Raw genomic sequence first — 27,195 nt, forward strand, 5'->3', positions numbered from 1 at the left:
GTTTCAATATGAAGCCAAGATGAGCCAAGATTGGGATGGGCAGGTCATCTGAAGAGGGAAATAAGGTGTTCACTCTCATTCTGTACTGTGCTTCAAGCCTTCACAAGTTCTGTTGGGTAACTGAGTAGGGTTTAAATGGCAATAGGTGACTGCATAGAAATCCATATTGGGCTCAAGTTGCAAGTGAACAATGAATGATTCTTCATTCTGAAAGTATGAAGTCCAGCTCTTAACATGAAACTGTTTTTCATTCTTTTGATTGAATGTGGAGGGTCTTTGATACATGACACATGAGAAAAAGAAGTGAGTAGAAACAATTTTTATTAACAAAACTAGACTTTGGAAGCTTGCAATCTATTGTGACCTTGAATTGGCTTAATCAAAGTATACTTCAACAGGGATTTGAAACATTAGTGAAGGAGAGTGAATTGCCACAAATATCATACACAGCTTGCTTAGTAACCAGGAAAAATCTTAAATATAAATATGTTGCCAGTTTAATCCGGTTTTACATTATTTCAAAATAAGATAGTCACCATTGTTCATACATTAATGGTCACACGATTAACATAAAAATGCATTAAACATTGCCTTCTAATTTTTAAAAACTGCTATTAGAAGTTGCAATCTGTACTTGAACAAGGTGTGTGGGAAGGAAATGCTAAAGCTGGAGGAAAATGCTTCAGCCTGAGAGTAGCCAACATTTGTTATAAATGGCCATATCTACAGTTTAAGATTTATTTTTTAAAATAAATGGCTCCATCTATTCAGTAAATGCTGACATGACCAAGGACAGTCTTTGCACGAGAAGATCTGTCCTGTTCTGTGAATAGGATCCACACAAATGAATCCCTGGTCATGGAATAGGACAAGAAAGTTTATGCATATGGAAGATTTATATTAGTTAGAACATGGAATAAGAACCCAAGTAAACACAGTATGCATTTCTCTTCCCCATATAATTTCTGAAGGGGTCTATGTAACAATTCCCAAAATTGACTTTGTACATTCTGTGGAAAGTAGCAAAATGATTTTTAGAACAGATTTGTTCAACAGCATGCAAATTTTTTTGTCCACAATTCATCACTATCCTTTTGCAAGCTTACCATACTTTCCTAATATTTCATCTCCTTAATTGTGGCTTCCCAGTAACAAAACAAACTGTGCTATTAAGTAGAATATCTTTTTTAAAAATGTATTTAACCACTTTCCTTATCAAGTGACTTAAAAAAAAAAATTGGTACATACACAAAAACTTTGCAAAATCCCATATATTTCTTTTGATCTATACTGAAGGAAAGTTTCTACCATAACTTGATCTGTTTTTTCACTTAGTAGTAACATTTACAGAATGTAACAGAATTTTAGCAATTGCTGATCAAGTTTGAAAAATGCTTTTTATTGGCATCAGGAATAAAAAGGTGTAACATTAATTTTCACATTCAAAACTTTAGCCTTGTTTTGATATATCGTAAATCTTCAAAGAATAAAGCAAATATGAGGTGTTTTCTCCAGCTTTTCCTGCAGAAAAATCTAAAAAAATATTTCACTTTTCAGACAAGGTTTGAAAAAAATATATCAGAAAAACAGCACTTAATAAAACGACAAACCAGTTTGTAGCTTATCACTAAAAACCTCAAATCTGTTTTGTGATTTCCACTTTTTCAAAATGAAGCTTAACTTCAGAAATTCATTTTGATTCAATTGATTTGGCATTTGGTGCCCCCTAGTGCAGATGATGTGCTACATTTCTTAAGCTTTGTACCAAGTTATTTTCCCCCCAAGTTGCTTTATTATTACAGCTTTCAGCACACAAAGCAACTTTCTCATGAAGTATAATTTTCCAAAATCTTAATTATTTTATTGCTTTGAATGTTAGCTAAGTTGTTCAAGCCACATTTCAAATACCTGCCAACAAAAAACTCTAAAATTACATCAATAATTTTAGGCATCAAATGTCGTCTCAAACACATCTTAACTAGGTACTGCATTTTTAATAGCATTAGAAAGCAGATCAGGGCCTTCAAGTAGAATTCAAGTGCATATAATTACAAAATGCAATCATTCCATTCCAAGCAAACTAAAACCTAATGTTTTCTTTGGAATTTTCAACATCTGGTTCAATATCCAAAATGAAGATATGAAAAATATAAGATTCCCGTACCAACTCATGTAGATTTCTTTGAAGCTTTGTCTAGTGACCTCTATTTGAAAAAAAAACCTGACTGTTCAGAAACAAAAAACAAAACTTTATTTGGTCCCACCAATGATTCAGTCTGTGGTGCTGGCTTCATGATTTTGAAGTCTCAGGCACTGTGTGAAGTCTTCATTTGAGCCTATTTCATTTTGAAATGAAATCATGACAAGGTTTGCTTTGTGGTCCCACTAATTATAAAGTTAATTCAACGATATGTGCAGTGTGATCAGATGCCATGCATTATACTTAATGAAATTGAGAATCCTGAACTCTTATCTACGCACTCATTCTGAGAAAAGCCATGCTATAGCCATGCTGAAGACAGGAAAAACTAAAGTTCACATGGACCATATCAAAAGTTTTAAGAGCTACCAGTAGCATTTTACTCATAAAGCTGTGCAAGAAAATGCTTTAAATACATGTTTTACAATTATTAACAGTTATGCACATGAACAGTGAAAATCAACCTCCTACCAATTCCATTGTCAATCAAGATACAACACATCATTAAAAACTTTTAAAAGTCGCAAACTTCTTCCTATACATCACTTCCAAGATTAAACAAAAGGGTGTTGAAGAATACTTCAAAATTGTTCTGAAATACATCCCACTCACCACCACAAAGCAATGTTTCTCTTAGAACAGAACTTTTCCCTGCAAACATTTGAAATTGGACTAGGGTCTGATGGTGACATTAGAAAACTGCAAATCTATAGAGGAGAAGCTTCCTTTGCTCACTGATTCCACAAAAATTGTGACAGAAACATCTAATTCTTTTCCCTTGCAGCATTTACCATCTATACATGGAAAGACAATGGCAGGAGTTGAGGTTAGCATCCTTCAACTAATTCACCCTTTAACAGGAGTGCTACAGAATTTCATAATGAATGACAGGACAGATCCTAACAAGAGCTTGAGTATTTAGAGGAACGTGGTTTAGAGTAACTGTTAAATTTTGCTTGCTGAGATTAGCAGTAAAATCTGAATTTCCCACTAATCTTTTTCTTTTCTTTCCTGTCAAGCTTACCTCATTTCTATCCTGAACATATAGCTGTAAGAGTGATTTGTGTTCATAGGCAATTTATTTTAATCTTTAATCTTTAGCTATTAACTGAATTACATAGTATTTACAATATATAACTACTCCAAAATATGCCCAAATACGGAAGAAAAATATAATGAAGACATGACACAGAGTACATTATGCGCTGTATGAGAGAAATAGATATTGGAGTTGAATGAACCTTGTGTAAGTGCTCCAAAAATCAGGGTGATTTTAGACATATGGCCAGAGTCAAAAACACCCATATAATAGGAAACAAATATAATAACTACATTTAAATAATACTTCAGTTGTATTCATTTTAATAATAACTTACAATCATAATACATGCTACCAAAAAGCTTGTGAATGAAGTTTATTTAGATTGAATGGTGAAGAAAGCGATACAATACAGGTAAGACACTTTCAAGATGAAATAAACCTCTAATTGCACAGGAGGATGGAAATTCAACTCAGCTCAACACAATCAAAATCATTACACATTCTGCCTTCTGAAAAATAGGTATGCCATGCAAAATTAAAAACATTCTAACCAATCCTATGGTACCATTTAAAATGCTACCAATACCACAATAATTTACATCACATTAAATAATCATTCACAAAGAATGAAATATTTTCAATAATGAAAAAATGGTTTTTAATGCTTAAATCATGGTTAGCATAGTTTTCATGAATACTTGTTCAGGTATTTGGCTAAGCTAGTGAATAGAGAACATGCAGTGCAAAGACCTCTTTTATTCAACTGAACTGTCTTTAACCAGCAGTGATCACAACAAAGTGATGTTTACTATATTTTTCACATGATTTTATAACCATCCATGCACTGACTTCACGTGCACAGCAATTATTTAAGACTCAAATCTAAGATACCATACTGTATGAACCAGACAATTTAAGCACTCTTGGCAATTTTTAAAAAAACCATAATGTAAGAATGATGTATAATTAAAAGTACATCATGGGACATGGTCTTAAAGGTTGAAGAACTGCAATTAATTGCTCATTTAAAATTGGATCAATGGAAAAATTGAATTATATATACAGATATATATTACAGATGAACCTGTAAGATGAAAAGTATCTTGATTGAACTAAAGGAATAAGGAAACGACATTTTGGAAGAGGGTGTGTGAAAACGTTTTCAGTGTTTTGAAGGGCGTGGGTACCCTTTTCCACCTTTGTCCCACCTACGAAAGATCCTTTTTGATTTTATAGCGCCATTACATCTAAACAGAAATCAGGAACATATGCTTGTTCACTCTCTTAAATACCCTGTTTTAATGTGAATCAAAAGTTTCCCTACGTTAGACAAATGATTAGCTAACTTATCCCCATCCAAAAGATATTTTAAGTAGTGATCAATGTGATGAACAAGTGGAATGTTTACTAGATTCCTCAGGAATATGCACAATTTAGGAACAATCTACTGGAATACATTTTCCTCCATTAAACTAAACTGAAGAAAAGCCAAATGAATGCTGCTGCTTAATATGCAAGACTCTCAAGTGGTCCTTTTCACAGCTGCTTGTGATGAAATGCAGATGGGGATGTGAAGTTTATAGGTTTTCCATGTACTGCAGTTTTGAAACACTTATTTTACAAATACAATGCAAATAAATATCAGGCTAGTAGAAAATATCTTATTTACAGTTTTACAAATGCAATCATTCTCTGTGTAAATGTAGTGTTTTAAAGAACAGAGTTTTAATAAAATGAGTTCCTGTATAGCAACAGTTTGTTAGTTTTCACTGAAACGGCAAATAGAAAACAAAGTTCAAGTTAATATCTGTTTTATAATTTAGTACAGCATCACCTGGAATGAGATCTGTTAAAGTGCTGAAAAAGTTTCTGAACTTGTAGAAAACGTACTATACAGTTATTAAAGCTTCATCTGTCAAAAATGTTAGATTTTATTCACATTTTCTACCACCAAGATGCGGAAGAGGAGAGGGAAGGATATACGTGTAGATATATTAGCAATTAAGATTACTGCTAAATTTGACCTTTGTAAAATAGCTGGAGCTTCAAGCTTCTGTGACAATTTCAGGCTTTACAATCTGGTAGGTAATCAAATATTCTGGATAGGCCTGAAAGATAAAATAGTGGTGATCAAAATATTTACAGAAAGTGAAGTCAAATATATGTGTGCGTGTGTGTATGTACACACACACACACACACACACAGAGAGAGAGAGAGAGAGAGAGAGAGAGAGAGAGAGAGAGAGAGAGAGAGAGAATAGACGAGTTTTGAATGAAGAAATAGAATTGTTGAAGTAACTAAACTGATTTAATATTGAACTATTAAACGCTAGTGAAAGTAAGAGATTGCCAAAAGTCCCCATTAGTTTTGGTCCAATGGAGATATCTGCAGTTTTGAAAGACAACATGATATATTCACAAAAGGCTGCCACGAAAGGGAGTTGCCCATAGTCAAAATGATCACCATAGAGAATATCTGCAGTAATTAAAGTAATTCCCAAAATTCTTTCCACTGCCCCCCGTTTAATTTTATTTATTGCCATGATTTCTTTGCTATTCTACTCTAGGTAGGCTCTCAGTGGTTTATAATAAAAGGCAATGAATTAAAATCTCATCTTATTTTTTGTGGTAGCATTTTCAAATAAGCTACTGGCCATCATTTTTATTTTCTAGAATAAAAATGATGGCTAGAGAAGTTCTAAAAATACCTGTACTTTGTTTTGTAACATATACACACTCTCACTTCATTTTTTAAAAGGCATGTTACTGCTAACAGGTATCCTGGGGGCCAAAAAAATTATGCTATACCTTTTCTTGCTGATCAAAGCAAAATAAGAGTTTTGAATAGATCTTCATACATTTAAGGAAAACATGTGTTTATTAGATGTGCAAAATTTGTTGACTAATGAATACAACATCCAGGATCCAGACTAAAGATATTTGACATATTTCAAAGGGAGGCTTCTTCATAATATTCAGTTTCCAGATCAATGAATATTGTACATTCTAATATTTACAAAATAAAACCCTAAATACACTACCTGTTCTCCTCTATAGATGACATATTCTGCTAAAGCTAGCCCATTCACACTAGGTCGTCCAGTAACTGAATGGTGTCCTGGTGGAGAATGAGCCATTTTCATGGCACTGAACTGTAGGAATGATTTACCCAAAGTTACTCGGCAAAAAAGCAACTGCCTATATTAAACAAGAAAAGCATTTCATTAGTAAATGTGTAAAAAAAACCAAATCTAGTGAAAAAAATACCCTTGAGTACAGGATCACGTTGTAAAGACTCTGAGTACAATATAAACATTATATTAATCAATTAAAATGATGCCTTTCTCTAATCCATTCAACCCATCATTCTTGGAAACCTCCAGTGAAGGAGCACACACAACTTCTGGAGGAAAAGTTTGTCACCCATTAATTGTTCTGACTGTCAGGAAATTTCTGCTTATTCTAGGTTGGGTCTCTCTTTATTCATTTTCCATCTGTTACTTCTTTCTTGCCCCAAGGTACTTCGAAGAATAGTTGACTCTTCTGACAACCCTCAAATATTGGAAGACTGTTATTATGTCACCCCAGTCCTTTTCTTTGTTAGACTAGACAGTCTCAGCATCTTTTCTGTATCATGGCGATAAAAACTGGATGCAGTATTCTAAGTATAGTCATACCAGTGCCGTATAAAGTAGTACTATCATTTCATGTGATCTTGATACTATCCTTGATCCCAGGTTGATGGAACCTGGGACTGCATTGGCTTTTTTGGCAGCCATGGCACGTTGCTATAGCTAGCTCATTAAGTGGTTCTTCACTAGGACACCTAGATCCCTTTTATAGTAACTACTGTTGAGCCAGGTGCCACCACGTATTCTATACCGGTGTGTTTGGTTTTTCCTGTTATTTTATTTGTTTAGACCCACTGAAATCTGTGTGCCAAATAAGATTCTCTGAAGAGGAGCTTATAACCATAAAAATAAATATAACTTACCTATGGCAGATGTAACAAGACCTGTCTTTGTGAATGGGGCAACCTGTGCCGCCACCAATACCATAGACATACTGGTTGCTTTTGGAAGAATTTTCAGCAAAATAAATTCCTGCTCCAAACATTCCTCCAATGTAAGCATGCCTCTCATCAAAGCCTTTGTGAATAATTGCATTCACAAAAGGAGAGCCTGAAAATAAAACAGAAAGTGGTTTTTATATTCTTCGAATACAAGTATTTTTCCCATATTTATACATACAGTTTCTGCCACTTATGCAGAAAAACATACTGGAACATCTAGCCCTGAAAAGAATTGTGACTGGATTAAATATTGGGATGGGGGGGAGGGGGGAATCTGATAAGGATTCTGGCATGGAATAAGACATCTAATTGGGTTACAACTAATTCTGACATGAAGCCTAATGTACATATTCCTTAACCAGCACTGATTTAGTGCATCAGAGAAAAGTCTGGTTTGAGGTCTGTAAATCTATGACTGTACTACAGAACCAACACCTGACTCTAAATTAGGCATACACAATCACTAAACATTCAGTTTTATGTAGGGCAGTTGCAGACACTGGAAATGCCCATCATGATCTAACTGCATATATATATATGCAGCCTATCTTCTGGCTTGGTTCTCTCTTTCTCCCTACTGCTAGCTATCATCTGCAAAGAGGGAAGGACTCTGGCAGGCATTACAACACCACTGGTTGCCTGTTGGGATCTCTGCCTATCCTCTGATGTTAAAACTCGAGTTTCCCTCAGTGCAGGTTATCAAGTATTTGAAGATAGGCTGAGATCTCAACAAGCAATCAGCGGTGTTGTGATGTCTACCAGAATCCTTCCTTCTTTGCAGTTGACAGTTAGTAATAGGGAACCAGAGAAAGCTGGGCCTTTAACATGCAGTCAGGCTGCAGCTAGGATAATGAAGCGGGAGAAAAAACTGCTGCCCTCCAATCAGGACACAGAGCTGCAGGCTCTGCATACGTCAGCAGCAGCAAACATAGAAAAGCGACAACTCCGATTTCGCAGCATACCCACAGCTTCTAAACTGAAAGTAGGGGCCCGATGATGACAAGTTAGAGAGCTTGTCGAAGGTCTAACAACTCCCCCCTCCCCAATGCCTTTGGGCCTTATCTGGCCTTTCCCAGGAGAAAGCTGCCAGTTTAGGAAGATTCTTGTATTATAGGTAGGGAACAGAATAGCTAGTTTGAACTCTACAGGTGTGAATCCGATTGTGCCTGACAGATATCATTACAGTCTGGTTATTTTGAATCAATGTATATATGGTATATATTTATAGATTACATACTCTGGAAATTCACTAATAGGATTTTGATTGACTTGCACACGCCAATTAATCAATTATTAGTTAAAAGTCAATAAAAATCTTGTATATACAGTGATCAGAATTTCTAACGATGAACAATATACTGAAATCATGTGAAGAAATGCAATATAACTTTTAGACAAAATGAAATACCATGAAACAACATCCTTTCATTAGCATGATTATGATTCTCTTCAGAAACCTCTTTCCTCCTGTGAGTGTATCTTTCCCAAAGCTTTTTGTTACATACTTTTTGTATCTAGAGGGGAAAAAAATCCAAAATTTCAGTCAATGTTCTTTCATACTTTCTGATATCAATTGCATTATACAATTAACATGGAATAAACAGATAATCATTCTTCCTAAAATAAATCCACACTGGTAAGATAAAGTTTTTTTTAATAGAATTTTTGATAATCTAAAACGTTATTTAAAAGTAAAAACAGTTTTACTGTTTTACTGACAGTTAACTATAGATAGTCCTCAACTTATGATTGGGCGCCCAAACTGCAGTCTTGTGACCTTGGGGGCATGTTGTAATTTCAGAACAAAGCTGTACGTATAGTGGCTTTTGGGCAGTCGGTCATAATGTAAAAGGGACACTAAGTGATTGGTCCTAAATTGAGAACTACCTATTTTGAAGTACCTATTATTTGCATTTGAACTGATTATGTTTACATTTTTCAGAAATAATAGTGACAGAATGAGGACATACATAAAGTTAAAACCACAAATTCAAATGAAATTATATACTTATTTATAATAAGTAAATAATAAATAATGTTAAGAAAAAAATAAAAAAAATCAAATTTTTAAAAATTTAAATCAGAATTTTTGATTTTTATCAAATTTATTTTAATAAAATGCTTTTGGAGTAAAAATCTATCTAAAGATAATTTTCTATTTAAGATACATTGACACTTTAGTATTTCAGCATGAAATGGAGCTTAGTTATGAAGCATGAGGCTGTATATTCTACAATATTGGGACTGTCGGTGAGTCAATAGCGGGTCAGAGGAGGAGCTGCTACAGGACAGAGATGACAGTTGCTCTTTAAAAATTATTATTTAAATCGAGTTGATTTAAATCAAGTCTTTTTACTAGTGATTTAAATCATGATTGAAACTATGATTTAAATCGACTTGATTTAAATCAAATCCACTGTCAGACTTCGATGCTATCTCAAAATAAATGAATTTCCAAACTGCCAATCTTTAAGGAAATCTTCTCTTTATTTGAGCACAGCAACCGGATCATGACTCGTGCGGACAAGACTGACCTTTTCCCCCCCATCCCTCCCTTTCTGATCCCCAATTCTCTGCTTCTCATTGGCTATCTTCTAAGTCACTCTCCTGACTTCTTGTCTCGTCATTTCACAGGAATGTTTCCCCCCCCTCTTCATTTCCACGGAGACCGAATTTCAAAGGGATTTAGCAGGCAAAAGTCCAGGGCTTATCTCTCTTTCTATGTCAGCACTGAAACGCTGACATCCACCTGCTTCAACTAGAATGTCAATCACTGTTATCGATTAGCTGAAGACTTCAAATCCCAAATTTCTTTAAAAATAATGCATTATTTAGAAGCTACTACTAACCCCTTTTAGCTTTTAAAATTACTCATTTGAGAGAAGGGTACCAGAGTTACCTACACATTACCTTTAAGATGTTGTATCTGTTGAAAATTCCACCAGCATGGCCACCATCTCTGTGTTCCCGTACAGTGCTTTGCATCTTAATATTAAAATGTACACAGATAAATATATAAATAAAATCTAAATCAAAACACCTGAATTTAAGTCAGCTGAATAAAACGTTCTTGTCTGGAAATAATTTCCTCATAATTGATCAGAGTTCTCTATCGGAGTTATGTAAATTGGTATTGGCTTATTTTGTAGACTCTCAAATGCAGATTCATATAATCTCATTTGAAGCAGGTAGTTGGTGGATGAAATTTACATTAGTCTTCATTTCAAGTAATTCTTTGGAAAGTCACAAGTACTGCTTACTATAATCCATTTTAAAAGGTTTTTTCTTCTTCTATTCAATGTTTTATTCTTAGAGTCTTCCAGTTTCTAGCTGGATACCTTAGCCACACCACCAAACTTGCTCTCTCAAAAGATAATTTACTATTGCCATAATTATGATTATAATACATTGTAAACTGCCCTTGGGTTTGAAGAGTGGAAAACAACAATATGAAATTAGGACTAATTGTTCCCAAAGTAGTCAGTGTTAATTGCTGAATCAGTCATGCCAGGAAAATTACAGTTACATTTGTTGTATTTCATAGCAATAGATTTAACTAATGCTAGACATAATGTTTAAGTATTTAAGGATATACATCAATAATATACCTCATCCTCCACCGACTGAAATTCTTTATCATCCGGAGAGAGATCTATAAGGATTGTTCCACTACCCGAAGTATTCAATGTTAGATATTGATTAAGACCTAAGAGAAATGAAAACATTAGCATTGCATCTTGAGTATATTTTAGACCTACTGTCTGATTCATTCATTTTTTTTGGTGACTAAAATAAATGAAAACTGCAACATTACAATTTTGAACTACAGAAATGCATAAAATGTAGCTTAAATATTTTACTTATTATAACATACCTTGCTGTCCAGAGATCAGCCTCTCAACTCCTTTTATTATTTTGTGTCTATGACCATAAGCATTAATTCCAATTTCCTTTAATTCTCTGTGCCCCATTTCAACAAGTACATCCAATGTTATCTGCAAAGAAAAGGAATTATTCAATATTAAAATTATTAATTTTCATAACAATTCAATAGATTGCCAAAAAGGTGTGGTCAGATTTTTGCATTTTAACTGATAAAGTGATAATGTTTTTATAAAAGCCATATTGTTATTTAATGCTTTGAAAAAAGAGTGAAATAGTTTTGCCATGCTAATAACAAAAATCACAATTTGTTAAAGTTTTTCTTAACCATTGAAATATATTCTGCATTTGAAAATAAATCTTAACACTTTTTTCTTTAAAATACATTTAAGAAAATATGTGACAGCCCATTGCTTGAATAAGAGATACTTACTTCTCTTATTGTTTTACTATTGTTATCACTAATTTTTTAATACTTGTTTAAAATTTAATTTAAATCAAATAGTTCGAGATGCTAGGAAATGAAGCGTTATTACACATTTCAAATCTTTCACACAAAGGTTTTGTTAAGATGCAACAAGCCATACAAGGTTTGTAGCTATACAACCGAAACTCAGATATGTATGCTACTTCTTCATCTGTAAAACAGCTATACCCAAACTAACCATATAATGTGAGGGACAGTATCAATGTATTTTGTTGTAAATTGTGAACTCTGATTTGCCATATTAGAAAAAAAGAGGGAGAGAATTATACCAGTTTATACTTCCAAGATAAATGAGTAATGAATTGAGGCAAAAACGATGCCTTAGAACAGGGGGGTGTCAAACTGGCAGCCCGCAGGCCGGATGCGTCATGGGCGGGCCATGCCTATCCTGGCTCCACAAAGGGAAAAAAGCAGCGATACGTCACAAAATGTCACATGACACGATCGAGTTTGACACCCGTGCCTTAGATGCTGAATATGTGGAAGCTTCTTGCATAATCCTTTTTATTTCAATCAACAAATTAACTTCATTAGTAAAACACTGGTGTAATCAAAATAAAAATAACATACTGTTAAAAATCTTTCATGTTTAGCACAACTGGAACGCTGAATTATTGGTGTAATTACTAATATAGGTAAATCAGTGTTCATATCATTATATTTCCTGAAGTTAGCAAAAATAATTTGCAGACAAAATCAATTCTCTAACATGTTGTATTAGTTTAAGACATATTTTAGAGAACTATAGGAAATGAAAGAGGGAAAGCTGTTATGTGTTCATGTATTTTAACTTAGCTGCTTGAAACTCAAGATATAATCAATCTTCACAAATCCTGGTTATGAACATTCTCCCAAGCTAAAATTTAAATCAACGATTTTGCAATTGTTTCCCTGGTTTCCAAACCAAGATGGTTACTTACCTGCTCTCTTTCAAGTATGTCAATCAAATGTTCAAGTCCAAGATTTCTCACAAATTGATTGATGCTAAAATCTACACTGAGAACTAAATATGAAAGTAATTATTAGCTACATATAAATTGAACTGAAATCATTCTATCAGACTACAGGAATATGTTCACATCATTCTCTACAAGAATATCCAATGCAATATTTTCATAAAACTACCATATTGAAATACACTTTTAAAGTCCAAATTGACCTTATATTCCATTTAAAATTCTATTTAGCCAAATTAAACAATTTTAGTATCTTCTTAAATCTTATCTTCACTATACATCGTGTATAGTGTACACATTAAAAAACATTTTTGGTAGAATGTAGGATTCCATGGGAAATCCTACATAAACATAACATGTCTAAGCCCACAATTAATTACTTTCATGATGCTAATTTTTTCCAGGAAAAAGATACACAAAACTCCCCAAATCTTAAGATATTAGAAATTGAATAGATCAGTTTTATTGTTGCCCACTTCAAGTCAAGCTTCAAGTCAAACTTAGATACATTTAACCCACAGATGATTATTAAAGTGATCACTTAAATAAACTTTAATTTAGATTCTTGCATAGAGCAAGCGGTTGGATTAACAGTACCTTCCAATTTTATGATTCTGCATTAAAATTATACCAAATATAAATCTGTGATGGAGAAACCTAGCTTTAGTCAGATCATCATTAGATGTTAGTCTTAATCCATAACTATACTGCCTTTTGTTTAGCAACTTAAAGCTGACCCAGTAGAAAATGCCAGGCTCACCTTCTTTCTTTTCCAAACTAGAGGCTCCTTCAGCACCATTTGTATTAACAACTGAGAGTTCAGAAAAGCTACCAGACAAGCTGTCCAGACTACTGGCAGCTGACAAATTAGATGGACTGGATGGAATGGAAGAAAGTGAATCAGCTGACGTTCCTGTATTCTGAGACACATTTATAACCTGAGGCTTATAACAAGATGGCAAGGCAGAAAGTGGCATGGCAGCTGCTAAGAGTGAACTAACATCATCTGCCTGGAAATTAAAAAAAAAAATCAACATTTTGTTAAAATAGTCACACTTACGTGCAAGTCACTTGCAAGATTAGGTAAACAGTGCTTTAGTTGAATTACTCTAATTTTCTTTTTGTTACTTACAATGTAATTTCAGATACTCTGCCCAGCGGTTCCTTTGAGTATGGTAACTCTGATGCCAAGACTGAGACATACTTAAATTTTAGTTCTACTTGTTTAAGGGTCTGATTAAAATCTATTTCCTACTACAAATCTGAACATCACTCTCTTGCTTTCTAACCTACCTCTCACAGGCTTAAAGATTAAAATGCTGCACTTGTAACTTACAATCCTATACTCACTTACCTGGGTGAGTGCCCTGCTGAATTCAGAGAAACATATTTCTGAGTACCCAGTTGTAGGATAGCAATTTAAAACCACTAAATGCTTATGGGATACAGCTAAATGCACAAGAATGCCAATTTAAGCATAACAATGAATGGGCGATTTTGGACTTAACTAAATATATTTACAGTATTCATGGTATATTCATGGCATATACAATTTACAGATATAAGACATATTACATCTTGAAACAAAAAATTGTTTCACGTGGTTAAAATACTTCCTAAAAAATTACGTTATACTTATATTTATGGGCCTTAAGATATTTAATTCCTAAAACTTAATGCAAAAACAATTTAAAATATAAAACCACATTATTCATACATATGGTTATGTTAATCCAAGAATGGTGTTTCAAACTAGAACACCATGGCTGGAATACTTCAAATTGCTTCTGGTTTTATTGGATTTACTTCTGGAAACTGCTGAAATCCCCAGGAGCAGCATGGTCCAAAGGGGACTGAATATTCTGAAGTTCTCTTGAAAATACAGTTCATGGATCAATGGATTTTGCGCATCCATCTTTAATGATTCCCAAGTCATATATAGCCCAGGAAACATGAATCTTGGACAAAGAGCACATATAGGCTGCTCCAATTCCAACAAACCAAGCATGGCTGGTATTTTAAATGTGGTCACAAATTGGTTTTAAATGTTGAAAACACATAACTGCTTCTGTAATCCCTCGCTGTACTTACAAAAGCTACACTTACATTCCTTATGCCCATCTTCAATGAGATTTGTGGAGTTGCTGTCCTTGCTTGAGCTTGTAGTCCACAACGGTAACTATGTGTTTTAAAACCCTCAAATCTGATGCCCTGGTCAGCAGCCAGCAACGGAAGCTTAATACAAACTTCTCAAAAAATTCCCATCACTTACGGTGACTAGGTCTAATGGCGTTTGTCCTTCCTGGTTTTTCAGAGTAGGATCAGCTCCATGGGCCAATAATAAGGCACAAAGCTGTGTCCTTCCTTTCTGGGCTGCTTCATGCAAAGGTGTGAAAGCCCATTTGTCTGTAGCATTTACACACGCATTATACTTTATAAGCAAAGCTGCTACATCTACATGCTGGAAAATAAAATACATTTATATAGTGCAATCTTCAGGAAAAAAAACTTTTTCCCCTATAATTTGGTTCAGGATATTAAGTGCAATATACAAATCTTCAATTAATGCTGCTTTTCACCACAAATGACCTTGGCTGGAACGTGGATCTTTGAGAAGGTGAAGTTTCAGATCGTCAAATTAAACTGTAGCCCCTCAAGATATTCTTACACACTCCACTTCTTATTAGAATTATTTTGCTAGATCTCATGGACATTTTAAAAAATGTTATGGTGTTTTTGTTGTCATCCTCCCCACAAGTAGAAAAAGCGAGCTCTTGGTGAAAGAGTTGTCCTTAAAGATAAGTTTAGGCCACCTTACATTTTCTAAGGCAACATTAGTTGCAAATGAACCTTTTAAACATACAACACATAATGTGTATGTCTTGTCAGACTGCTGAAGTCATAATCCCAACATTTGAATATATAAAGAAAATCAATCTGGCCAAGAACTTTTGGTTAAAAAAAAAAACCTGACAGAGGAAAGCAGTACTGAAGCAAACACAAAATCCTTGCCACTAGCAGAGCCTTGCAGTATTCTAAGAAGAGGTGAAGAAAAACTGAATTGTAGACTTAAGTCTATTATGCTTTAGACCTTCCTTTCAAATTACTTTGAAATTGAAAAAAAACAAATTAGTAATTACAAATTTAGATCTGATGGATTATAGCAAAGTGCACAACTTATCTTTCCGCAGTCTACTGCGACCAACGTTCATTAACTGAGGATAGTTCTAGATGACCTAACTACATCAAAATTTCCAATGTCTTACTGCATGAGGCTTACAATCCTGAAAAAAATCTTTCACATCTTTAAAATGTGACTACATCTAAACACATAATCATGAAGAGCCTATGTGTAACATACTGCTAGCAACGCTTTTCTTTTTCAACTGGTTATCATCAGGTCCTCTACAGTCTGGTCACTTTAATCTCAGAATGTCAGGGATGGGAGTAGAAGAGAACTGAGACAGCAAACCTCAGATATCATTTTTTTAGACTTTCATCTGTAATATTTTTGCCTATAGGTATATCAGAAAGTTTAATACACACCACAGTTAACACAATGTTTGTTTCATATTACTATGAGGAACATTCCATATTATTATTGGTCACAGTCAGCCAGATGTTTATACTGGATTTGGCATTTTTATCCGCCTATTTAGTCCATCCCAAGGTTCTAAAATATATGCTCTTTGATAGTTTTTATTTATTTGCATCCCGCCTTTATTATTTTTTACAAATAACTCAAGGTGGCAAATACATCTAACACACTTTCCTATTTTCTCCACAACAACCTTGTAAGGTGGACTAGGCTGAAAGAGAGTAACTGGTCCAAAATCACCCAGCTGTTGAACTCAAAGAGTTTCCTACTTTCTAGCCCAGGGTGTCAAACTGGCGGCCCATGGGCTGGATGCGTCACACACAGGCCACACCGTCAGCTCCACAAAGGGAAAACCGTCGTGATATGTCATGTGACATGGTGAATTTGACACCTGTGTTCTAGCCTGTTAGAAGTATCATGAAAGGAAGTAAGCTGTTCTAAATAAAGCTGCCTTTTGGAATTGACTGATGGTGATTTTGTCAATGCTGATGGTGTTCAAGTACTGTTCCAGATGTTTTGGGGTTGCACCCAAGTATACTTGTAACCATTGGTAGTATCTTTGCATTCTTTTACCAGTTGTTCTACATCTATTTGCAGGTCTTTTTCTCTTTATTCTGCTGTCTCCAGGTATTACCACGTCCACTATCCAGATTTTTTTCTCTTTCTTATCAACAATTGTTAAGTCTGGAGTGATTTGCGGCAAGTGACTGTCTATTTGAATTCTAAAGTCCTAGACCACTTTAGTATCTTCCTTTTCTATTACTTTGTCTATTTATTGTTCCACCAATTTATTATTAATTCCATATTACTATGGAAATGACTGAATATGAATACACTGGGACATATAACATTCCTTCAAGTAGAAAAGCCAAATTCTGCTATTTCTTTAAAGAGACCAAGGCTATGGATGTGATTATTTTGCTCATTTTTACATTCATTATAATTCTATAAGGAGATGAAGCTTACAAATACTGACTTGCCTAAGGTCAACCAGTGACCAACAGAGATGATGGTTATCTCTGAATGGGTCCTTGTACTTGTTTTGTCAGTCCTAGTTAACCACAACATTGCAGTAGTAATATCCATAAATATGTTCTGCTCTTTATATTGAAATAACCATAGATTTCATTGCACATAAAACTTCAATGTATCAGTGAAATAATACTATGCAAAAAGAACTGAATTGCTGCAATTTTGACTAGGGATCATCCCAGTGAAAACAAACCAAACAAAATGTATGCTCATAGATGAGCTTTCACTGGTGTATTTTCTTCATCCTATTAGCAAACTCATAGTTTGATTCCCAGAGTCACAAAATGGAAACAAAACAGTTACTCTATATTTTCACGCTAAATCATTCGTTTAAATAGAGACCTCCCATAGTATAAACTATTCTAAACTGAAGGAGGAAAAGAATAGTGATAATAAAAATGTGAAGGGATTTTTGGAATCTTTCAGAAATTTACTGATGGGACACATAGTTATATTGCTTTGTTTTTGTTGCAATCACGATGGAAGAGATTTCAATCCATATATGCGAATGCAAAAATTCAGGAAAAAGCCTTGAAGCTGCAGTGCCAGAAAGGTTTAAGAGACCCACACTGGCTCCTTTAAAGCTGATGTGTAATTTTAAAATGTTTACAATGAAAGATCAACCTACTTACCCCATAGGATGCTGCGTTATGTAAAGGAATTAAACCTCCTTTGTCCTGTGCATTTACATCAGCGCCGTGCTGTAATAAGTATTCAGCAACTTCCAGATTGTTGTAACCAGCTAGGAGGCAGTAAGAAAAAATAGTTTTAATAAATTATTCTGTATCTAACTAAACAAGTACAATAAAAAGCATCACCCACTTCTTTTCCTATTTTCTGAACATTAAACCACAGGTACTTTTTTTTTCAACACAGGCAGCCATATACAAGCAGCAATCATATGGGGCAAAGCACAATGGCAGGATACATGTTTTTCTGCATTAAAAATTCCAGGTTCAACCCTTTACCTCACCAGTAAAGACAGCTAGGAAAAACCAAGATCTAAGACCCTCGAAACCTGCAGCTTTTCAGAATAGACAGATGCTGGAATACACTATATTATCCAAACATCTGACTCTTAAGGTAAGTTTCATATATCTCTAGGGGCAATTTTCAAAATTAAAATCAAAATATGTCTGAAGTAGGGCTTTGACAATCATTAACAACAATTACTGCTATTAACACACTTATTTTGCTCAGCCCTTTATGATGACTTAATATACGTGATGTTCTACTCCAGAATCCTACTCAAGAGCTTTTCCATATGAGGATTGTGATACAGCAACATCATTATATTTTTTAAGAGAACTCACCTGCTAAATGGAGTGGAGTAGAATGCCGGCCTTGTGTATCACGACAGTTGACATTATCAGGGGAACACAATTTTTTCACCCTAGCCAAACAGCCCTTCTTTGCAGCATCAAGCAAAGCTGCATCTCCTCTAAGGAGATCTTGAATATCTGTATCACCATCTTTAACAAGGTCTAATGGGGTATTTCCATCTCTGTTTTTCTTTGTAGGGTCAGCACCATGCTAATTCGGTAACAAATTGAAAAAAATACATATTAATTCCACTATAATGTACAACAATCCACCATATTCCTTCTAGCATTTGTGTCACAACCTGCACAATTTAGATAATTTCCTCTATTCATGTGAAACATTATGAATAAAATTGAATTTTACACACACATCATCTAGATGTCATGGGATAAACCTTTCATAAGGCATGCATTTCAAGCTATTTACCTGTAACAGTAGTTTACAAATTTCATATTTTCCTTTTGCTGCAGCTTCATGCAAAGGAGTGAATTTCCATAAATCAGCCACATTCACAACTGCACCATGTTTAACAAGAAGTTCTGCCACTTCATAGTGTCCATAAGAACAAGCATTGTGCAAAGGAACCAGGCCACTGAAATTTTTGAAGGAAAACAGAAATTTCAGTTTAAACTAATATTTCAATACTCTAAAAAGATAGCATAGTAGGCCAAAAACTTCGGCTATAATATTGAATTGGAGAAATGGGAGAAACTTTGGAACAAAAACTATAAATTGACGATGTCAGTAGCTCATAAAGAAAACATGTATAAAATGTTTTATAGGTGGCATCTCCCACCAGCGAGACTGGCTAAAATGTTCCCAAATACTTCATCAACCTGTTGGAAATGTAAACAAAATCAGAGAACATATTACCACATGTGGTGGAAGTGCCCCAAAGCAAAACAATATTGGAATAAAATAAGAATATATTTAGAAGAGATAACCAAACAGCAAATAGATATGAAACCAGAATTATTTTTGTTAGGAATACTTTCAGGGAATTATGACAAAAAATACAATATTTAATTATCCATATCACAACAGCAGCGAGAATAATATATGCACAAAACAATATACCATCAAGAGGAAAACATGATAAGGAAAGTTTTAGAGTGTGCAGAGATGGATAGACTCACAAAAGAAATACAAGATAAGGGAGAAACAGAGTGCTATATGGTATGGAATAAATGGTATGAATGGCTAGAGGAGAGGTGCAAAGGGTAAGACAGATTAAACGAGGAAGATACAGGAGTTAGAATGTAATAACAAACTTGTAGAAATGGAAATGACACATAATATATGATTGTAATGTAGTACATTGATATACCAATATGTATAAATAAATATTAGAACCATATGTATAGATAAAGGTAAATTGAAGTAAGGGGGGGGGAATGGATATATATGAGATGAATACTGATATGGAAATGTTGTAAAGAAGAAAATTGTAAAAAAAAAGTTTTAATTTTGTTTAATAAAATCTTCTTTTTTTTTTTTAAAGATAGCATAGTAACCTTCAGGAAAAATTATTAATCTGAAGTTTTAAATAATAGTATACTGATGGACTAAGTCAGGTGTGTCAAACTCAATTTCATTGAGGGCTGCATCAGGACTGTGGTTAACCCTGGGGGTGGTGGTAACTGGGTGGGCATGGCCAGCTTGACGCCACTCCCCAAACTGCTGGCATGTTTCCTCTTTGCATCGGGTAAATCGGGCCGAAGCTACACTGGCCTGATGTTGCCTCTTCGCATTAGGTAGACTGGGCCGAAGCGACGTGGGCTGGCCCCTTACATTTTCCAGGATGGCCCCGTGGGCTGGATCCGGCCCACGGGCTTTGTGTTTGACACCCCTGGACTAAGTGCTTTAATAATTCAGAAATTACTTATTACAATGACTGTAGTCACATTACAAATACAGCATACATGTCAATTGATCAAGTAGTTATCATAACGTATTTTATATAATCAGTGAAGTGGGCATTAAAGAGTATTATGATAAAAAGGCAATATAATAGATACCATGCAGTGGTGGGTTTCAACCGGTGTTACCACCTGTTTGCTTCATGCACGCGCTGTGTGTATTAAGGAACAGCTGAGACGCAGCAATCCACTCTGCCGCACCTTTCAGCTGGGCTAAAAATGACCGAATATAAGATATGTATAATGCAGTGGCAGGCAGAGGGCCAAGCTAACCGTCAGAGAAAACCGGTTTGCTCTCACCTCACCATCTCCACTACCGACGAACTGGGGAGAACTGGTAGCAACCCACCAATGATACCATGTATCATGACAGAACCCAAATAAATGAAGTAAGAAAGGGAATTCTCCATTCCTCTTTGTGCCAATACCCAACACCTGCATTACAATGGATTTGTGTCACTTTATAAATTTTCCATCCACAATATGCGTCACAAGGAACCACTCAGTCGTTGGATATGAGATGGGCAGCAAATAAATAAATAATTGATTAACTTCCTCATAACATTTTTGTCATATACAGACAAAAAAGTTATATGCAGAGAGATGAAGCCTTAATTGCACAAAACTTTATGCATAAGATTTGTAATACAAGTAGGAATATAGACCTTCAAGGCTTGCCATCCCTGAAAACAAATGAACAAACAGAAGAAATGTGAGCATTTGCAAACCAAATATGGAGTGGATTTTTACCCTTTGTCTTTTGCGTGGACATCAGCCCCATGCTGCAAAAGATATTCAACTACAGACACTCTATTGTATCCTGCTGCAAAGTGAAGCGGTGTGGACTGGCGCCCTTCAATATCCCGGCAATTCACACTCTGCGTTGTGCATAACTTCTGTGGAATGCAAAAATTGAGGCGAACATTAATGGCAGAATCTCCCTACCCGATATGCACAAGCAGGAAGGACATACTGAAAATTTCCTCCTGTCAGAAAATCCAGCAGCAGAAGACTTGGACATAGGTGACCATGTGGGAGCTCCCTTCTTGTGGAATAACCGGCCCTCAGAGGCAGGATTGGCTCCTTCCATAATCCTCTGAGGACTGAGGGAATGAATGAGATGTACAATGTTCGAGCAAGATGTAAACACTGTAGATATATTCTACTAATCATGTATTCCTTGTTTAAAAAGTAAATTGTTGATTCTTTTGTTTGTATTGAATTTTTTTTATTCACACGGAATTGCTTAGATTGAAGCAGCATAAAAATTACAGCACCAAGTCTTCAACCCTCCTGCTTTATATTTCTGATACCATCAATACTATCTTAAAAGTTCAATCTGGAACATTGGATGATTTAAATTCTTATACTTTAAAAAGAAATCCCTCTGTTCCCAATGTTATTGATATCACATTCCAAGAACACAGACAAGCTCAAAAGCTATTCTGGAACACTAGACAGAAACTAAAAAGCTAGGTAAAATCCTGGGGTCCCACTAAATAATTGATGGAGCTTATTTTGGTTATTTACCTTCTTCCCAGTTCCAAAGGTTCCCTTCCTTACTACTCAAGAAAATCTCCCAACTCTCCTGAACATATTTTCAGAGAGCATGAAGGGACTATATAGAGTAGAGAAAGTAAATGGGAAGCAGCCTCTCAGTTCAATCTTTTATTGTGAGAATATACTGGGAAAGAATTGTTCAGTTAGCTTAGGTATTTAGTGATTCATTATACATTGTAAACTGGAACCTCAAGTGCACCAGAAAGTGGTATGCATACTCTTTGAATATGAACTGCTCTGAACAGGAAGTGCCCTTTTTGAGACTGAAACTGGATATTCAATCATTCTGGGGGCATTTCAAGTTCAAAACATTTCATAATGAAACACTTTCAAAATGATAAAAAAAACACTTGGGGGTCTAAAAACTGTTTCAAATTTTGAGTACACATCCACATTAAACCTTAACCAATAGGAGAATGAAAATGACAAAAATGATTCTTATGAAGGTCATGAAGCATACAATTTTTTAAAGAGTTGCTAAAAAAAACCAGTATTTCAAATACCTATTGGGGTCTATTGTTATTATCATCATGTGTAAGGTTTATCATATATCTTTATCATACTATTTTCATTAGCATGGTTACACATATTTCTAAGATGATGCAGTGAAGTCTTGGTGATATCCAAGTCCATATTTGAATAAGGAAAGCCCTAAATGGAAAATTAAAATTGTCCTAATAATGCAAATATGACTTCTCAGGTCATTTTGTGTCCTTTTAAAAAAAAATGCATCTTTCCAAAGCAGCTGAATTGGCCAATTACTGAGGGCGCAATGAAGACAGAAGTCTGCAGTTTGCCTATAATTTAGTTGTTTTAAATCTGAGATTTTTCAAACCAGTTAAAGTGCAGTGAAATTTGATTTTCAATTTTTCTATCTCCAAAGATTTAAGGACAACCCAAACTGATTTGCTTTTCTTGTTAGATGTTAACTTTTTTCTGCAACCATCAAATTGTCTTACCTTTACTGTGTCTACATCTCCTGCCTTTGCTGCTTCCAATAACTGTCGATCAGCTTCTGAATTGCCCAAAGGAACACCTTCTGTAGAAGAAGAACTTAATACTTATCAAGTATTACATATATCAAAGTACAAAATCAAAAAGGGGCCATTAATATTATCATTTAGTATAGAGAAATGCCAATTTAAATGCAATCTGAGGCAAGTGGCTCTGTTTTCAAAAAGATTACAGTTAGTAATCATAAATGCCAAAGTCAGACAGATTCACATTTATCAGTCCAAATTAGCTATAAAATGACCAACTGGAACAATTGAAAAGACTGAATGGGCATTTCGGTCTTCCTTCACATATAGAACAGGAACATGATCAACTTTTATCCATGCATTAACTGTGTACAAAAACCAGGCATGGTCATTCTGTTAGTTAACTGTGAGGCCATCATGAATTAACTTTTTGTTTGTTCATTTCTCTAAAGCCTCTTCAGATCATTTTTCAGGGAACTACTAGTTCAAGGGAATTTAGCAAGGATTCCTAATTGGCCTTTGTTAAAATGCAAAAAACTTAACACAAACAAAAACTATACATTATTACCTTGTAGCAACTGCTGAATGCTTTCATTTCCCATCTGAGAGGCTGTGAAACCCTGTAGTGATATAATGGAGGGATCACAGCCAAAACTCAACAACAACCGGCATGTCTGTAAGTGGCCACAGTGCGCTGCTCTATGCAAAGATGTCTGGCCAAGATTATCCAAAGCATTGACCTAAAAATTATCAGAGAATCTTAACAATGCAGGAAGTACAGAGTATGGTATATGGTTCTTTAGAGAAGTTCATAATGGAACAATAGAGAACTGTCTACTTTGAGAAAACAAGAGTACTAAAAGGCAGCAAATATTTTAAGGCTGAACAGCCTTTCCAAAGTCATAGTATCTTCTCTGACCTCAAAACAGTACATTCCACATGTACTGCAAGTAGTACAACCTTGAAATAGTTTATTACAACTTCTGTCTCAAAGTCTGGAACAGACATTCTGAGGATATTCAATGAAATGTTTTGCACATCTCTACTGACTATATTAATATCCAGAATTGCTGTTCCTACCATCATCTGCCGATTTCCTCAGGAATGACAGGCTATCAAATCCCCAAAATATCATTTAAATACTGTTAAGCACCACCTTTCTTTTGGCCTCTATACAATTGGAAGAGAACAAAAATCATAAATGATGCTCTTCTCAAAGTTTAATTATAAACATTTATAAATGTACATGTTATTTTTTTATTCTGCCCAAAAATATGATTGATTTATGCTAAAAATGATTCATACCTTTGCTTCATGCTTCACAACTACTTCAACAACATCATTATGAGCTTTTTCTGATGCCACATGAAGAGGTGTCAGGAAGCTTTATAAAAACAAAATAAGTCATAATTGATCTCCATTTCATTCTTGCTGAATGAGTTTTCAGAATGCTGAAAATTAGTACAGATGTGATGGGAGTTAAAGTAAACAACACAATGCCTGTTGGCATTCTTTGACACTCCTTTGGCAGCCAATACGTCCTTGCACATCTCAAATATTTTTGGCAACTCAATAGCAAACTGAGTTCATATAGTATAGGCCCAGACCTTTCTTTGAAAGAAAAGGATTAGACAGTGGGAAGCTATCCATTTTAGATAGCTCCCCTCCTCTCCCACTGGAAGGAATGGTTTGAAAGGAAGTAAAAGATGCTGTAATGTAAGCCTGGGTTGCAAATAAGATCTAAGGGTTAGCAGAAAAGGTAAGAGGAAGTGAGGAGTAACAAGGTTCAGTAATTAAGATGTTGATCACAGAAGCTCATTGGATTATTTTAAAACAATCACTCACTCTCAATCCAAGCTGTGAGAATAAAATATAGATCCCACATAAACTGCCTCTAATTCCTAGAGAAAAGGCAGCATATAACTATAACAATCAATGAAACCATCTCTCTATGTGCCTGTATATACCAAAGGCAAAAGAACATTCACAGACATTAATCTGAGAGAAAGGTAAAATGTGCATAAGGGTAAGTAATTGGGGATAATTCTAAATTTTAAAATTAAAATTAGTTCTAAAGTAATTTACACGCAATAAAGATAAATGTATTTGCTTTTCTGTGAAATAAGCATCCATATAGCGTAGTAAATTGTGAATTCGAAGAGCACTTTTTGAGAAATAGTATTTCACTGCAGTAAGAAATTTAGTGGTGGCCTGCATTCTATAACCTGTATTTTACAACTTCCCAAGAACACTCATGTTGTGACATTTTCCAAAATTCAAATTCATCCACAATCCAAAAAAAGTTGGAAAGGGCCCAGAGAGAAAACCATATCAGAAGAATTGATGTCAAAGTCACTGATTTTCTTTGAATTAAGTCACTCACTCTCACATCTTATCTCACAGGGTAGTTGTGAGGATAAAATGAAAGGGACAAAACCTGTGTGGCATGTTTTTTTTTTTTACCATATCCATGGATGAATAAGATAAAAGGAATAGAAAATAGAAACCAGCTCACTCTTTTGTCTTTTCGTTGATGTTGGCTCCTTTTCTTAGAAGTAACTCGCAGACTTGCTTTCGCTTAGGATATAGAGATGCAGCAGCACAATGCTATTAAAGGATGAGATTATGATATTATTTGCTAGCCAATATTAACACCAGTGAAATGAGGGCTGAGCATATTTTTAACATTATTCAGAGGTAGGTGAGCACAGGACCTCTTTCCTAATCAAAAGCAGATCCTCTTTTTTCAACATTCAAGTGAGCCTGAAAAAAAAGCTGCACCTGCTTCAAGACATATACAAGTTTACTGAATCAACTCATTTAGGAAGCTGCATCTTTTTTAAAAAAAATTGGTGTGAAAGCTTGAAAAACTACAAGCTTCTTTTAAGGAAGAACACTGTGCTCCAAAGCCTTACTTCCAAAACATTTTAAAATGGTAATTACTCTACATAATTATAGTGCTGAAAACTGGTGACAATAAAAGGTACATGAAAATAATATATATAAAGCAGAAATTAGAAAAGCATCTAATTAGACAAAAGTATGTACAACCAATGCACTATGCTGAGATTATAAATTATCTTAATTCTTTCCAGTAGAGAAAGAAATCATGTTTTGATTCTTCATCTGCTCAATTTGGCCAGAAAGGTAGTCCTTGACTTATGACCACAATTTGGACTTAAGAGATGCAGTTATTAAATGAATCATCACATGACCAGATCTGATATTATGACCATTTTTACCAGTCATTAAACAAATCACCATGACATCATTAAGCAAATCATGTGGTTATTAAGCGATTCTGGCTTCCCCTGTTGACTTTGCAGGCTGCAAAGGTCACAAATCATGATTATGTGACCACAAGACACTGCAACTAGTTGTAAATGTGAGTCAATTGCAAAGCACTCAAACTGCAATGACGTGGCCTTAGGGGGTGGTGTAAAGTTGTAACTTTGAAGTCAAGTCCTAAGTCATGTTTTTCAGTGCCATCGTAACTTTGAACCATTGTTAAATGAATGGTCATAAATGAAGGACTACCGGTAACAGACAACTTTCATTGAAAAGGTATGATCAACAGAATTACCAAAGGAGTTTCGTGAGTCTGAGGATGTTTGAAATTAATAATTTCAAGAGAGAGATGCTTTTTTACACGATTCACATCTGATTCCCTTGCAGCCTGTAGTAACGAATGGCCTTTGAATTCATCTACGAGAAAAAGAAAGTTTTATGGCATTTAAGCCTCAAATATCACAGACTTTCAGAATTATAGAAATAGGAATCAATTACAAACAGTGGATGATTATCAAGATCAGCCATTGAATGGATCCATCTAGAAAACTGAAAAAAAGTAATCATCTCTGTTCAGCTTATTTTCTCTGTACTCACATGCCAATCGTTCTTTTAACTGAGGTGTAGGGGCCAAATCAATTGTACTTTTATTATGGCAGTTTAACAGTGTAGGGTCAGCACCGTAGCTCAGCAAGAGGGAGCACACCTCTACTCTGTTCTTGGAAGCTGCTTCGTGAAGAGGAGTGAACTGCCATAAATCCATTGCATTTACACAGGCTCCATGCTAGGAGAGGAAAGAGAATCATATATCATTTTCTCCTGGAAAAATGTTAAAGTAGAGCTCTAATGTACATGG

At 34.9% G+C, this 27,195-nt stretch overlaps 1 protein-coding gene across 2 annotated transcripts in view; it reads right to left on the bottom strand.

The window, feature by feature from the left end:
* Positions 1-3,539: 3,539 nt before the first annotated feature.
* Positions 3,540-27,195, bottom strand: part of TNKS2 (tankyrase 2) — a 35,924-nt gene continuing 12,268 nt past the window's right edge. Inside the window, exons 8-27 of one of the 2 annotated variants that reach the window (XM_070946481.1) lie at positions 26,937-27,123; positions 26,635-26,756; positions 25,567-25,658; positions 24,357-24,435; positions 23,620-23,791; positions 23,031-23,110; positions 21,262-21,407; positions 19,019-19,184; positions 18,583-18,802; positions 17,902-18,011; positions 14,912-15,100; positions 13,400-13,649; positions 12,604-12,686; positions 11,189-11,309; positions 10,923-11,020; positions 10,225-10,299; positions 8,723-8,828; positions 7,237-7,423; positions 6,284-6,440; positions 3,540-5,350 (exon numbers count right to left, since the gene is read on the bottom strand). In XM_070946481.1, coding sequence (XP_070802582.1) covers positions 5,288-5,350; positions 6,284-6,440; positions 7,237-7,423; positions 8,723-8,828; positions 10,225-10,299; positions 10,923-11,020; positions 11,189-11,309; positions 12,604-12,686; positions 13,400-13,649; positions 14,912-15,100; positions 17,902-18,011; positions 18,583-18,802; positions 19,019-19,184; positions 21,262-21,407; positions 23,031-23,110; positions 23,620-23,791; positions 24,357-24,435; positions 25,567-25,658; positions 26,635-26,756; positions 26,937-27,123 — 2,703 coding nt within the window. In that variant the 3' untranslated portion in view covers positions 3,540-5,287. The remainder of the gene's footprint in view (positions 5,351-6,283; positions 6,441-7,236; positions 7,424-8,722; positions 8,829-10,224; positions 10,300-10,922; positions 11,021-11,188; positions 11,310-12,603; positions 12,687-13,399; positions 13,650-14,911; positions 15,101-17,901; positions 18,012-18,582; positions 18,803-19,018; positions 19,185-21,261; positions 21,408-23,030; positions 23,111-23,619; positions 23,792-24,356; positions 24,436-25,566; positions 25,659-26,634; positions 26,757-26,936; positions 27,124-27,195) is intronic. The other variant, XM_070946483.1, reaches the window with a different exon arrangement.

The sequence above is a fragment of the Pituophis catenifer genome, unplaced genomic scaffold, assembly GCF_029215685.1.
Source record: "Pituophis catenifer annectens isolate HBS135680 unplaced genomic scaffold, rPitCat1.0.hap2 SCAF_6, whole genome shotgun sequence".
Taxonomy (NCBI): Eukaryota; Metazoa; Chordata; class Lepidosauria; order Squamata; family Colubridae; genus Pituophis; species Pituophis catenifer.